Genomic DNA, 14,178 nt, shown 5'->3' on the forward strand with positions numbered 1-14,178 from the left:
TTTTTTAGCTGTTATTTTTCATTCATAAATAAACAAAAAAAACATTTAGCAAGACATTTATAAATTATAAACAAAAACAAAACCAACAAAAGAAAAATCCATTAAAGCATAACCAACTAAACACTAGAAACAATGTTCAAATTCCTGCCTTGTGCATATAAGTAAGTCGGTAATATTTCCAAATTTTGATCGTTTTTTGTAAACGTTAGTCATCAGTACTTGCTAAGATAAAACTGATTTTGGCAAATGATATACCCTCTAAAAAAAGGTAGGGTGCGTGGGCGGAGCTAGTACCTGCTAGAATAAGACCAATTTTGGCAAATGACATATCCTCTGAGAAAAGAGAGGGCGCGTGGGTGTCACTAGTACCTATTAAGACTGATTTTGGCAAATGACATTTTTTAAGAAACGAGAGGGTGGGTAGGCGGGGCTATTGCCTACCAAGATAAAACTGATTTTGGCAAATGACATACCCTCTGAAAAAAGAGAAGGTGGGTGGGCGGGCTTTCATTTTCTTTTAACCGCTGATGCGTGTGATCTGAACGTGCTAATAGTCAAATTCTTTCGAAGTATAAACATAAGCAGTCGAAGTTAAATACGTAAATGTGTTGAGAAACCAAGAAGCGGGATTTGTCGAACTATGTTTCCAGAGCGAGGAAAATTCTATCGAAATAATCTTCGACCAATTTTTTTCGAAAAAACTCTGAGAACCCATGTGTTCAATTTTTTTTTTTTAAGAATATGAAAGAATCTCGGAGACCACTGGTGTTTTTTTTTCTGAAAGACTAAGAAAAGATCTCGGGGACACCTGGTGCCTTTTTTAAAAGAGTGAGAAAGAACCTCGGAGACCCCTGGTGTCTTTTTATTTCTACAATACGAAAAAAGTGGTCCCCCGTTTCCGTCTATCTGTCTGTTTGTCTATCTCTATCCATTTTTATTAGACAAGTAATCTCCGAAACTACTGGACCAATTGTATATTAATATCGTGTAGATGGTTAAACGCTAACTAAAATTTGGCTAGTCATCCCCACCACCAATAGGATAACGTGATCTCCAAAATTTATAATGAAAAGTTTTTTTTTAATTTAAAAATGAAGATACTCCTGCACTTGTGGTGTCTGAATCCGTGTCGAATTTTCACCCTAAACATCCAGAATTTATTCGTGTATCCCCGATCCAAAAAACTGATGACGTCATCCCAAACTTTTGCCGAATAAATCTTATCCAAAATGTGCAAAATATGATCAGTCTACTTGTCATTTATCACTGTATTTTTTTATTTTTTAAATTTGCTTAAACAGGGTGACTCAAAAAAATGCTGGAATTTATTTTATTGATTTAATCAGGAACTGCAAAACCGAATCCTTTGAAATCTTGAAGACGTTTTAAAGTTATCATAAGCATGATAAACTTTTTGATCAAGATGTATTTACTCATCCCCCCTAAAAAATCGATGACATCACCTCAAAATATTGCTGAAAATATCTTAAATGTGCAAAATATGATGAGTCTGTACTTGTGATTTATTTTTAATATATAATTTATATTTTTTAAGTTTACTTATACAGGTGTCTCAGAAAAATTAATGACTGAGTTGTTGAAAAATAAATATCCAATCAGATTTAGGAATTTAACTCGTTAGTAGGAAAATATGTAATATAATACCTTTTAAATTTAACAAATTTTTGGAATACATGATCGTTTTCCGAGTTGGAACCGTGTAAATTGAGTTTTTGGGCTCAACGTTTCGCACACTTTCGTAAGTGGCATCTTCAAGAGCAGGGTTAAGAATAAGGTAAAATAGCACGGTAACTCAGTATGTTAACCATACCAGAGGCGAAACTCTTTTTAACCCGGAAAACGATCATGTATTGATTCCGATCGTGGAAGCGTCCGAAATTATTTTCAAAGTTAAGTTTTACAAGTTTAATGGGGGCAAAATTAGTCTTGTCTTAGCAAGTACTAGCCCCGCCCACCCACCCTCTGTTTGCCCAGAAGGTATGACATTGACCAAAATCAATCTTATCTTAGCAAGTAATAGCCCCACCCACCCACCCTCTGTTTTCTTAGAGGGTATGGCCTTTGCCAAAATCAGTCTTATCTTAGCAAATACTAGCCCCACCCACCCGCCCCTGTTTTCTCAAAGGATATGTCATTTGCCAACATAAGACCTATCTTAGCAAGACTTAGCAAGTACTACTCTCTGACAAAATAAAGGGCGAGTGGGCGGGGCTAGTACTTGCTAACATACGTCTTATTTTGGCAAATAACATATCCTCTGAGAAAATAGGGGGCGAGTGGGCGGGCCTAGTACTTGTTAAGATAACACTGATCTTGTCCCTATTAATTTTGTAAAAACTGGTGAAATTTAAAGGTGTTAAATTGCAAACTTCCATAGTAACGAGTTAAATTCCTAAATCCACCCGAAATGTGCACAATGTGATGAGTTTTTACTTGTGATTTATCATCGGATTCATATTTTTTAGATTTGCTTATACAGGTGGCTCAAAAAAATTAATGAATGTGTCAAGGTATTTTATTGATGAAATCAGGAACGGCTCACTCCATTTTCCTAAAATTTTGGGAATGCAATACTGTTATTTTTAGTTTTACAGTGCACCAAGCCAAGTTGGTATACGTGTCCTTGCAAAACTGTTGATGACGTTATCCCAAAATTCTGTAAAATAAAAACTCAACTCAAAAATGCTTGATATTGTACTTTAGGTGCGAAACAGCTTTCGACCAATTTTTTTCTGAAAGATTAGGAAAGAATCTCGGAGACAACTGTATTTTTATTTAAAAATGAGATAGGACACTTTTGGTGTTTTATTTCTGAAGAATTAGAAAATAACCTCGGGAACCCTTGTTGTGTTTTTTCTGAAGGAATAAACTAAGGAAGTATTGTAATCGAGCCCATCGGGCGACTGGTACTTTTATATTTTATTTACGTTTCATGACCACTAGATTATGAAAACATAGGTCTCTCGTTTCGGTCTGTCCACGTCTGTGTCAATTCTTATTAGACAGATGATCTTCTAAACTACCGATTTTTGTCAAATTTTGTATGTGTATAAAATGACCGGAACTTGTCGGATCGTCCCCACCAACGATACTATGACGTCATTTCCAACTTTTTAATAGTAAATGTTATTTAAATTTCATTAAATAACATACTACTCCTTCTCTACATGTGATTTATGAATCCACCTTGAGTTTTTACCCTAGACCTGCAGATTTTTGGGAAAAAAGAAACAAAATTGTGAAGAACATTTTGCAAAATCAAAATTTATCCCCAAAAAGTTGGTGACGTCATCTCAAAATTTTACCGAATAAATCTAAAATATGCATAATGTTAATGTCAATGTTACTCGTGGTTTATCAGTGCATTAATATTTTTTTGAAGTGCCTATACAAGATGACTCAAAAAAAATAATGAGTGAGGCGGCATGTTTTACTGTCCTTCCTTTTTTCCTGAAAATTTGACCATACAGTACTATTATTAATAATATTCACTGCACCTACTCAAATTGACTAGAACTGATGCTTCTTTACCTGTATTTTTTTTTTTTTTTTTCAAATAGTAGATAATTCTTTACGTTTATTTTATATTTAAGTGCTTATTTGGTTTATAACGCACAAATGGAGAGTAAATTTTTTGCCTACTTCGTGCACATTTTTCAGAGGTGGTGAATGAAATTTCTGTTTGAAATATTGTCCGGCTAATGTGATTGAACAGTTCTTTCGGCGTCCACAAAGCCCGGTCCGAGCTCGCACCCATCCCCGAGGTGGCCGTTTCGGGGTCGCCCCGACGTGCGGAATGTGGGCACGGATCGCCAGTTCGCCGCTGGTTTTTGCGGAAAACAAATCGATCCATCTAACGGCACCCCTTCCGCCGCCGTTCGCGCCCGAAAATAGCCCCCAAAATGTCAAATATGCGCCGTTGGCACCGTTCCCCGTCCACCGAAACAATTCGCGGAAGCCGTTCGCCGTCCATTGGCATCAGGTTCGGATGGCCTTCTGCAGGCGGCCCCTGCCATTTCCCCGTTACATAACGTCTCCTATCTTTGGCTCCGCACACATCGCCGCCGTCAAGGTGGGGTCGGAGCCCGCGCGGCGTTTTTGTCCTCTTTATGGTCGGCAGCAGGAAAGAAGAGCCGGTTCGCGCTGACCTCGTTCGACTGAAATATAGGGGCGCGCTCTGGCGCATTTAGGCGATGCTCTTGCACACAAGCGGTCGTTACGGCGGTAACCGGCGCACCAGAAGATTATATTGAAAGTAATTCAGGTTTATTGGCAATAATCGCGCCAGATATGGCCGCTGCAGACATGGCGCGGGGCTTTACAGCGGAGCGTGTCGAGCTTGCACAAAGGTGCATTATTGCGAGGAATGCGGAGACATTCGCGAAGCCCTAATGAGCCGGGATCGATTTCGCCGAAATCGGGGGACCGCCGCCACGGGGGCGGCTAGCAACTACGCCATTTGCCGACGTAATAATCGCAGTAGTTACGGTGTTCAATATTTTTGACTGTGCGATCGATTTCGCCGAAATCGCGGCAGGCGGTGGGCCGGGGGCGGCTCGTATTTCCGCCGTTTTCCGATCGGGTCATTACGACGGACTTTTCATATGCGGCTTATGGCCGACACTAAACGCGTTGATTCCTGCGAGCTTTTTATGGATCGCTTCGATATACGAAATTATAGTGTCGACATAAAAATGACCGCTAAAAATTATTAGCCATACGGGTATTTTATGGATTTTATTTAGTTCGCGGCCGAGGGGCGGTCATTACGCGGGCGGCGGTGCGGTTTCGCCGCTGCCTCCTCGCAGGATTAATGGCTCCGAAACTGCAAATGCAATCAGGAAAAACGACACTTGTTGCCGCGTAATCGGCGCTGGAGATAAAAAATTACGAGTGGATCGACGTTATGATTGATATTAATGTAGCGGACATCTGCTCAGACCTGGCGGATTTTATTACGTAACAGTATCATTCGATGCGAGGTTTCATCGGAGGTGTAAAGTTTCGCTGGCACTAAACAAGCTGTGAAGAAGCGAATCGGTCATCGGTGGGCAGACGCGATTTTAGCTCTTTGCGGTTCCGGAACGCTGGGACGAAATCGAAAATATGCCGCCGCAATTCAGACACATAAATTATCCGGAAAATACCTTCGGTGTGCATAAACGGTGCTGTCTACATCGATTTTGATACGGTCTGTTTCATTTTCCGTGTTATTCACTCGGAAACCCCAAAAACGTCGCAAAAATGTGTGCAAGTTTATACGTTTTTATAATTTTGCACAATTTTGACGTGTTTTTTTCAATTTTAATTAGCACAAATCTGACCCTGTGAAGGCCGACTTAAAATTCTAAAATAAATTTAAAAAGTACATAAACCCTTCGTTTTGTTTATTACGTCTTAACACGCAATGTAAAACGTTTACCTATTGTGCGTTACACTTCGACTCAGCAACACAAAATGTCATATGTCAAAAACTAGTAAAAATTTTGACTCTTGACTTCTTCACATTTTGGTAGATTTTTGAAAACTGGCAACACCGCCGCAATTCTCCCATATAGAGTGCACTGCTTACTTTTTTTGTGCCGCGAGCCGTCACAATAACCTCACTTTTTCAGAAATCCGGCGCCATCTGTGTATCAATCGCGCCCCTCGCCCCGATACCTAATTGACGTTGTTTCCCGCGGTTTTCCTTCTCCGTCATCGCATCCGCCTCCCAAGAAAGTTTTATTTCAGTAAAACGGCCGGAATTGTGTTCTTTTAACAAAGAAGGGACATTCATCCTCGACCCAACGCTGTAAAGGGCCTTATCCCGCCGCCCCCGACTCTCATGATTCATCCTTTCGAGGTTGAACCTTTCTCATCCCCTCGGTTGACCGGGCTCAACTCCTCTGCCAGATGAGTATCCTTTATATCCTCCGCGTCCTTTCCTGACGTCGACCCTCATCCCTGAAACTTCCATACGACCCAGTCGATATTGCCGCCGGCAGTGCGCCCGAAAAAACCCTCCGCCCTAATTGGGTAAAAGACGAAAACAAAGTTATCATCGTGCAATTATTCCGGGAAAAATCGCAAGTATGCACGTGCGAGGGGCGAGGGCGGGGAGGGCGAGATAAGGGTGTGCGGACCTGAGGGCCGGGCAGGGTCCGGAATTACGGCGCTGCTGCTGTTTGAAATGAGTTGTTTGTTTGGGACCGCGCATAAAGTCCCTAGTCTCGTATTAGTGCGGCATGACCCTCCGATTTACGGATATTTAAGTGATTATTCAATCACCCGGATGCTCGGGATATTATGGCGGGAACGCGATGAATTATAATTGCCGTATACGTATACATCGGGCTAATTATTCGGGGGATTATGGCGGCGAGACGAATTTCCGGAGCGACAAGCCACCGGAGAATTGGATCCAAGATTTTTTTCTTTGAGAGGCATGATTTTTGATCTAAAGTTATTTATCTTTGAGATCGACACAGAGTAACAACGAAAGTGTCGAAAAATATACACTAGTCACAGTATTATTTAAATAATTTAAAATTATAATTAAATAATAGGGATACAATTGTTATTGTAAAATGTCTGCGATCTATATATCTGTAGCTTGTTCGTCAGTTGAGACATTTAAAACTGCAAAATTTAGCTTAATAACTTATGAAAAAAAATTCTTCCTTCGCTTCTTAAGTACAGTCCAACAAATACCGCTTCTCTCAAAAATTATAAAATTTGATTTTGCGGAATTTTACTTTTGAAAGGTATTAGTTACAGTGTAATATAAAAAAAAAAAATATTAAATTTTGTTGGGGCTCCCAAAAGCTGGGAGTTGGTTATTCTTAAAAAATTACACTTGGGCCCCCCGAGAAGGTTTCGCTTGCTTTAAAAAAAGGACAGTTGGGACCTCCAAGAAGGTTTTACAATTTTAAAATAGACAGTTGCGACTTGGGACCCTCGAGAAGGTTTCACATTAAAAATAAAATGCATTTGGCGCCCCCGAGAAGGTTTTACATTTTCAAAACAAAAACAGTTGGGACCCCCGAAAAGGTTTTACATTTTCAAAACAAAAACAGTTGGGACCCCCGAGAAGGTTTTACATTTTCAAAAAAAAACAGTTGGAACCTCCGAGAAGGTTTTACATTTTCAAAAAAAAACAGTTGGGACCCCCCGAGAAGGTTTCACATCAAAAATAAAATGCATTTGGCGCCCCCGAGAAGGTTTTACATTTTCAAAACAAAAACAGTTGGGACCCTCGAGAAGGTTTTACATTTTGAAATAAAAAACAATTGGCAGCCACCGAGAAGGTTTCACATCAAAAATAAAATGCATTTGGCGCACCCGAGAAGGTTTTACATTTTCAAAACAAAAACAGTTGGGACCCTCGAGAAGGTTTTACATTTTCAAAAAAAAAACTGTTGGGACCCCCCGAGAAGGTTTCACATCAAAAATAAAATGCATTTGGCGCCCCCGAGAAGGTTTTACATTTTCAAAACAAAGACAGTTGGGACTCCCGAGAAGGTTTTACATTTTCAAAAAAAAAACAGTTGGGACCCCCCGAGAAGGTTTCACATTAAAAATAAAGTGCATTTGGCGCCCCCGAGAAGGTTTTACATTTTCAAAACAAAAAAACAGTTGGGACTCCCGAGAAGGTTTTACATTTTCAAAAAAAAACAGTTGGGACCCCCCGAGAAGGTTTCACATTAAAAATAAAGTGCATTTGGCGCCCCCGAGAAGGTTTTACATTTTCAAAACAAAAAAACAGTTGGGACCCCCCGAGAAGGTTTCACATCAAAAATAAAGTGCATTTGGCGCCTCCGAGAAGGTTTTACATTAAAAAAAAAACAGTTGGCACCCTCGAAAAGGTTTTACATTTTCAAAACAAAAACAGTTGGGACTCCCGAGAAGGTTTTACATTAAAAATAAACTGCATTTGGCGCCCCCGAGAACGTTTTACATTTTCAAAACAAAAAAACAGTTGGGACCCCCCGAGAAGGTTTCACATCAAAAATAAAATGCATTTGGTGCCGTCGAGAAGGTTTTACATTAAAAAAACAGTCGGGACCCCCCGAGAAGGTTTCACATCAAAAATAAAATGCATTTGGCGCCCCCGAGAAAGTTTTACATTTTCAAAACAAAAACAGTTGGGACCCTCGAGAAGGTTTTACATTTTCAAAAAAAAAAACTGTTGGGACCCCCCGAGAAGGTTTCACATCAAAAATAAAATGCATTTGGCGCCCCCGAGAAGGTTTTACATTTTCAAAACAAAAACAGTTGGGACTCCCGAGAAGGTTTTACATTTTCAAAAAAAAAACAGTTGGGACCCCCCGAGAAGGTTTCACATTAAAAATAAAATGCATTTGGCGCCCCCGAGAAGGTTTTACATTTTCAAAACAAAAAAACAGTTGGGACCCCCTGAGAAGGTTTCACATCAAAAATAAAATTAATTTGGCGCCTCCGAGAAGGTTTTACATTAAAAAAAAAACAGTTGGGACCCCCCGAGAAGGTTTCACATCAAAAATAAAATGCATTTGGCGTCCCCGAGAAGGTTTTACATTTTCAAAACAAAAACAGTTGGGACCCCTGAGAAGGTTTTACAATTTCAAAAAAAAAACTGTTGGGACCCCGTGAGAAGGTTTCACATTAAAAATAAAATGCATTTGGCGCCCCCGAGAAGGTTTTACATTTTCAAAACAAAAACAGTTGGGACCCCTGAGAAGGTTTTACAATTTCAAAAAAAAAAACTGTTGGGACCCCGTGAGAAGGTTTCACATTAAAAATAAAATGCATTTGGCGCCCCCGAGAAGGTTTTACATTTTCAAAACAAAAGTAGTTGGGACCCCTGAGAAGGTTTTACAATTTCAAAAAAAAAAACTGTTGGGACCCCCCGAGAAGGTTTCACATTAAAAATAAAATGCATTTGGCGCCCCCGAGAAGGTTTTACATTTTCAAAACAAAAACAGTTGGGACTCCCGAGAAGGTTTTATATTTTCAAAAAAAAAAACAGTTGGGACCCCCCGAGGTTTCACATTAAAAATAAAATGCATTTGGCGCCCCCGAGAAGGTTTTACATTTTCAAAACAAAAACAGTTGGGACCCACGAAAAGGTTTTACATTTTCAAAAAAAAACAGTTGGGACCCCCCGAGGTTTCACATCAAAAATAAAATGCATTTGGCGCCCCCGAGAAGGTTTTAAATTTTCAAAACAAAAATACTTGGGACCCCTGAAAAGGTTTTATAATTTCAAAAAAACTGTTGGGACCCCCCGAGAAAGTTTCACATTAAAAATAAAATACATTTGGCGTCCCCGAGAAGGTTTTACATTTTCAAAACAAAAACAGTTGGGACATCCGAGAAGGTTTTACATTTTCAAAAAAAAAAAAAACAGTTGGGACCTCCCGAGAAGGTTTCACATTAAAAATAAAATGCATTTGGCGCCCCCGAGAAGGTTTTACATTTTCAAAACAAAAACAGTTGGGACTCCCGAGAAGGTTTTACATTTTCAAAAAAAAAACAGTTGGGACCCCCCGAGAAGGTTTCACATCAAAAATAAAATGTATTTGGCGCCGCCGAGAAAGGTTTTACTTTTTCAAAACAAAAACAGTTGGGACTCCCGAGAAGGTTTTACATTTTCAAAAAAAAAACAGTTGGGACCCCCCGAGAAGGTTTCACATTAAAAATAAAATGCATTTGGCGCCCCAGAGAAGGTTTTACATTTTCAAAACAAAAAAACAGTTGGGAGCCCCCGAGAAGGTTTCACATCAAAAATAAAATGCATTTGGCGCCCCAGAGGTTTTACATTAAAAAAAACAGATAGGACCCCCCGAGAAGGTTTCACATTAAAAATAAAATGCATTTAGCACCCCCGAGTAGGTTTTACATTTTCAAAAAAGACAATTGGGAGCCCGGAGAAGGTTTCACAATCTTAAAAAATTACATTTGAGTCCCTGAGAAGGTTTTACATTTTCAAAAAAAACACTTGGGGCCCCAAGAAGGTTTCGCCTTCTATAAAAAAAGGGACAGTTGGGAGCCCCGAGAAGGTTTCACATTCTTAAAAAAAAACATTTGGCGCCCCCGAGAAGGTTTTACTTTTTTAAAAAAGACAATTGGGAGCCCGGAGAAGGTTCACATGCTTAAAAAATACATTTGGGTCCCCAAGAAGGTATTACATTTTCAAAAAAGACACTTGGGGCCTCCGAGAAGATTTTGCCTTCTTTAAAAAAAGGACAGTTGGGGCCCCGAAAAGGTTTCACATTCTTAAAAAAAAAGACAGTTCAAACCTCCGAAAAGGTTTCACATTCGTAAAGAAAAACAGTGGGAACGCTGAGAAGGTTTCACAGTCTAAAAAAAAATACATTTGAGGCCCCCGAGAAAGTTTTACATCTTTAAAAAAGACAGTTGAGGCCCCCGAGAAGGTATTACATTTTTAAAGAAAGAGTGGCATTTTCTCACCTTTTCGAGAAAGTGGGGTAACTTTATCAATAAAAAATGTGTTATGACGTCATAGACATAGATAATACAGAAGAAAAGAAGAAAAAGAGTTAAATCAAATAAACATAGAATTCTTTAAAATGACGTCATCAAATTGTCGGTGGGGATGATTAGCCAATTGGCTAGCATTTAACCATCTATATGATATATACAAAATTTGATAACAATCAGTCCAGCAGTTACGTGTCTAACAAAAATGGATACAGACACCAGACAGACAGACAGATGGAAACGGGAGACTACTTTTTTCGTACTCTAGGGGTCTTGAAACGTCGAGAAAATATAAAAGTGGTCATTCATCCAATGAACTACTCGATTACTATACTTCCTTAGCTTACGCCCGGGAAGTAAAATGTCCGCAATAATAAAAAAAAATTATTTGTGTTTATTTCCTTCAAAATGAAGACAGTAATGCCAACAATAAGTGATTTAATACTGACATAGTCTAAATTTTTATTTCTAGGTTTCTACAAACGCATAGAAAATTATATAAATACAATTTTTATCAAATTTATAAAATGTGATTCTAAGCAACTGCCAAAATAAGATTCATCGCAATCTACATTTTTACAACTGAAGTCGTTTTTAGACGTAACACAATACTGCTCGCTTCGCTCGCCCTTTGTAATACTAGTTGTACGGTTTATGAATTAAGCTCAATCTTATCAGTTCATGTGATATTGTTTTAGTAAATTAATCAAGAAGTGGCACTATACAGCTCGCTTCGCTTTCTGGAAAAATCTCGAAAATAAGTTTTTAGACGAAAAAAATTGACAAATGAACCGATTTAATTTTGTTTTTTGAAGCTAACTTAACACAGCTCGCTTTGCTCGCTGTACGAATATCAAGTATATATTTTTAATAGTATTTTGCTTTTAAATATAGCATAATATTGCTCACTTCATTAGCTATTACATATATACATTGAAGTTAACCTAATTAAAACTTATTTTGGAAATAAATACGCCTCTGTTTTTTAGAGAATTTTCTTTTTTACGTATAGGTTGGTTTTTATAAGAAATAAATTGACAAATAGCCGAATTATATTTTAGCTTTAAAAGTTTCGTTCGGTAAAAGAAATAGCATGACTCTGGCTTAGTGAGTAAATACACCCCTGTTTTCTAGAAAATTTTGTTTTTTTTTTTATTTGTACTTGGTCATTTACTTTATTTCAAAACTAACTTAGGATATAATATGTTTTTAGAAAGAAAATCAGGAAATTTTAATCATGTTATTTCAATCAACCACCTGCTTCTGGTTTGTCCAGAACGACTTGTTTTTCTACGTTTTATATTTCACTATTTATTTTCTTTTCTGTTTTTAGGAGGAATGTGATAAAACTCTCTTCGATTGCTGTTAAAATCTCGGAGCAGGTCAGATCAGAATTTACTTATAAACCGTAAGTACTAAATCCAGCCAGACACGATTACATCATGCTACTGACTTATACAAAAATTTCTTATTTCATCATTTATATTAAAATAAAAACCATCTTGAAGATCCAGTTGACCTGAGCTAAGCTGGTCTGAGTTGACATCTCTTGAGAGCTGACCTGACCTGAGCTAACCTAACTTAAACAGATCTGCCTTGACCTGACGTGAGCTAACCTAACCTCAATAGATCTACCTTGACCGGGCCCAACCTGACCTGATTTTGCCTGGCCAAGATTGACCTGACTTGGCCTGGCCTGACCTGACTTAACGAATAATAAACTATATCACCTTTTATTTACTCGTTCTAATTCCCAAAAGCAGCCAGTTCGCTATTAACTTTTAGAATTTGTGCAATGTCAGAAGTAACTAATAGGAGTTTCTTAAGGATATCGTCTTTAAAAACACTATAACAATTATAAAAGACCACACGAAAAAAAACGTTCGGGGAGTAAACAAACCGTTTCTACGAGAGCTTACCTAACCTACAATTCTTGTCCAAAAGCTCCAAATACTAAGAACGGGACTCTTACACCCTAACTGATCAATTGATCATACGTAACTCTCAGTTTTTCTTCCTCTGCAGTACCACCAAAGTACCATAAACCACACTTCAAGATAAAACCAAAACACAAACAAAACACGCAAATAAATAAAACTTAAATTTATTAAAGTATTAGTACGAGTTAATACAGAAAAGAAACTTAATGGAAATGAATAAATAAATAAATAAAATAAATGTAAGACAACTCAACTACTACAAACTTAAGAAACTAAGTACTTCAAGAGGACCTCAGTAAAAATAGTGCCCGATAGCCTCATGCAAGAAATGCTCAATAACAAGACTCACGTGCTTATTCTCAAACTTGAGGGCGTCCTCGTCCGTGCAGCCCAAACTCCTCATGTACTTCAAGTACGTCGTGGTGATGGGCAGCGAGTAGTCTATGTCCCCGCCCATCAGAATCCTCTTCTTCCTCGTCTCCTGCTCCCTCTCGATACTCTCCACCGGCGACCACAACTTGGGCGTTTTCTCCGCGCCATGCAGCGGCCTCTTCTTGGGAGGGCTCTTCGGCGGGTCCTTCGCTGTCAGGTTACACACGTCCAGGGGGTTGGTGGAGCGCTTGAGCTCGGGCGTGGGCGTGCTGGTCCTCAGCGGTCCTTCCGGCGTGCTGTGGACGTCTCCGTTGCTCTTGGAGGAGAGGTCGAGGGTCTCGGCGGAGGAGTTGGGGAGGAAGGGGGCGACGTCGGCGGGCGGCGCCGGGGGAGGCGTCGGGAGGGGCGGCGCGGGAGTTTGGACCAGGGGCAGCGTCGGGCTGGGGCTGGGGGTCGGCAGAACGGAAGCGGGTGATGGAGATCGGGGGTGTTTCTGACACTCGGTGCAGCCGAGGAGGAAGCGGGTGACGGCTTCGCGGGGCAGGAACGCGTATGTCTCGGTTATCTGGAACAGAACAAACACTACACTAGTAAAATTCAAGGCTTGAATTAATTTTGTCGAGTTGGGAAATTAGGTGATGTTTTAGTTGTACTTTTGTTGGGCTGGAGGAGGTTGTGTTTAATTGTTACGTGACGGTTTAACGACGACGGTCGGGAATATTGTCTATCAAGGAGCTGTAATTTAATTTGCGCTTCAGGAGCAGGACATGAACTGTCCATTTCAGCGGCGATTAAACTCTTCAATCAAGAACAGATTTTAGATGGTTATTGAAATGGCAGTTGTAAGTTCAGCGCAAAAGGAGAAAGCAAGATTACGCTTATTTTAATGTGTTGTTAGGTTTCATTAGAAGCCAGTGTAAGAGTTAAAAACATCGCAATGAAAAATCAGTAATTGTAATTAATTTTTAATTGGAGTGACTCTAGTGGAATGTGTATTTTCTTATGAAGCTCCTTTGTTAAATTCCAAAGTTTAACAATCAATGGCATGTACTTAAGTATTACCTACAATGTCCGCCTACGACTATCAGAAAATTTTAAGGCAATTAGCACAAGAAATTCTAGATGCTCAGAATGATGTTCCTCTTGTTTTATAAAATTTACAAGTATTATAAATTTGTCTTCATCAATTTTCAAATTTATAAGTGTGCTTTCTTGGAGAATTTGACCAGAAGTAACTAAGACAAAATTACAACAGGGCCGTGTTATTTATTACAACAGCTGTTTTTTTTTTGTTGTTTTTAAACGAATTTGAAAGAATCTCCGGGACTACTTGATCTTCTTGAACTAGTTTGAAAGAATCTCGGGGCCACCTTGTGTTTTG

At 39.2% G+C, this 14,178-nt stretch overlaps 1 protein-coding gene across 1 annotated transcript in view; it reads right to left on the reverse strand.

Moving 5' to 3' along the window:
* The window catches only part of LOC135124217 (uncharacterized protein), a 240,972-nt gene that overhangs the window by 105,169 nt on the left and 121,625 nt on the right, over positions 1–14,178 (reverse strand). Inside the window, exon 3 of the mRNA XM_064049126.1 lies at positions 12,775–13,362. Coding sequence (XP_063905196.1) covers positions 12,775–13,362 — 588 coding nt within the window. The remainder of the gene's footprint in view (positions 1–12,774; positions 13,363–14,178) is intronic.

This window comes from Zophobas morio, unplaced genomic scaffold, assembly GCF_036711695.1.
Source record: "Zophobas morio isolate AGI-343-1 ecotype UQ-CSIRO unplaced genomic scaffold, CSIRO_AGI_Zmor_V1 ptg000007l, whole genome shotgun sequence".
In the NCBI taxonomy this organism is placed as follows: domain Eukaryota; kingdom Metazoa; phylum Arthropoda; class Insecta; order Coleoptera; family Tenebrionidae; genus Zophobas; species Zophobas morio.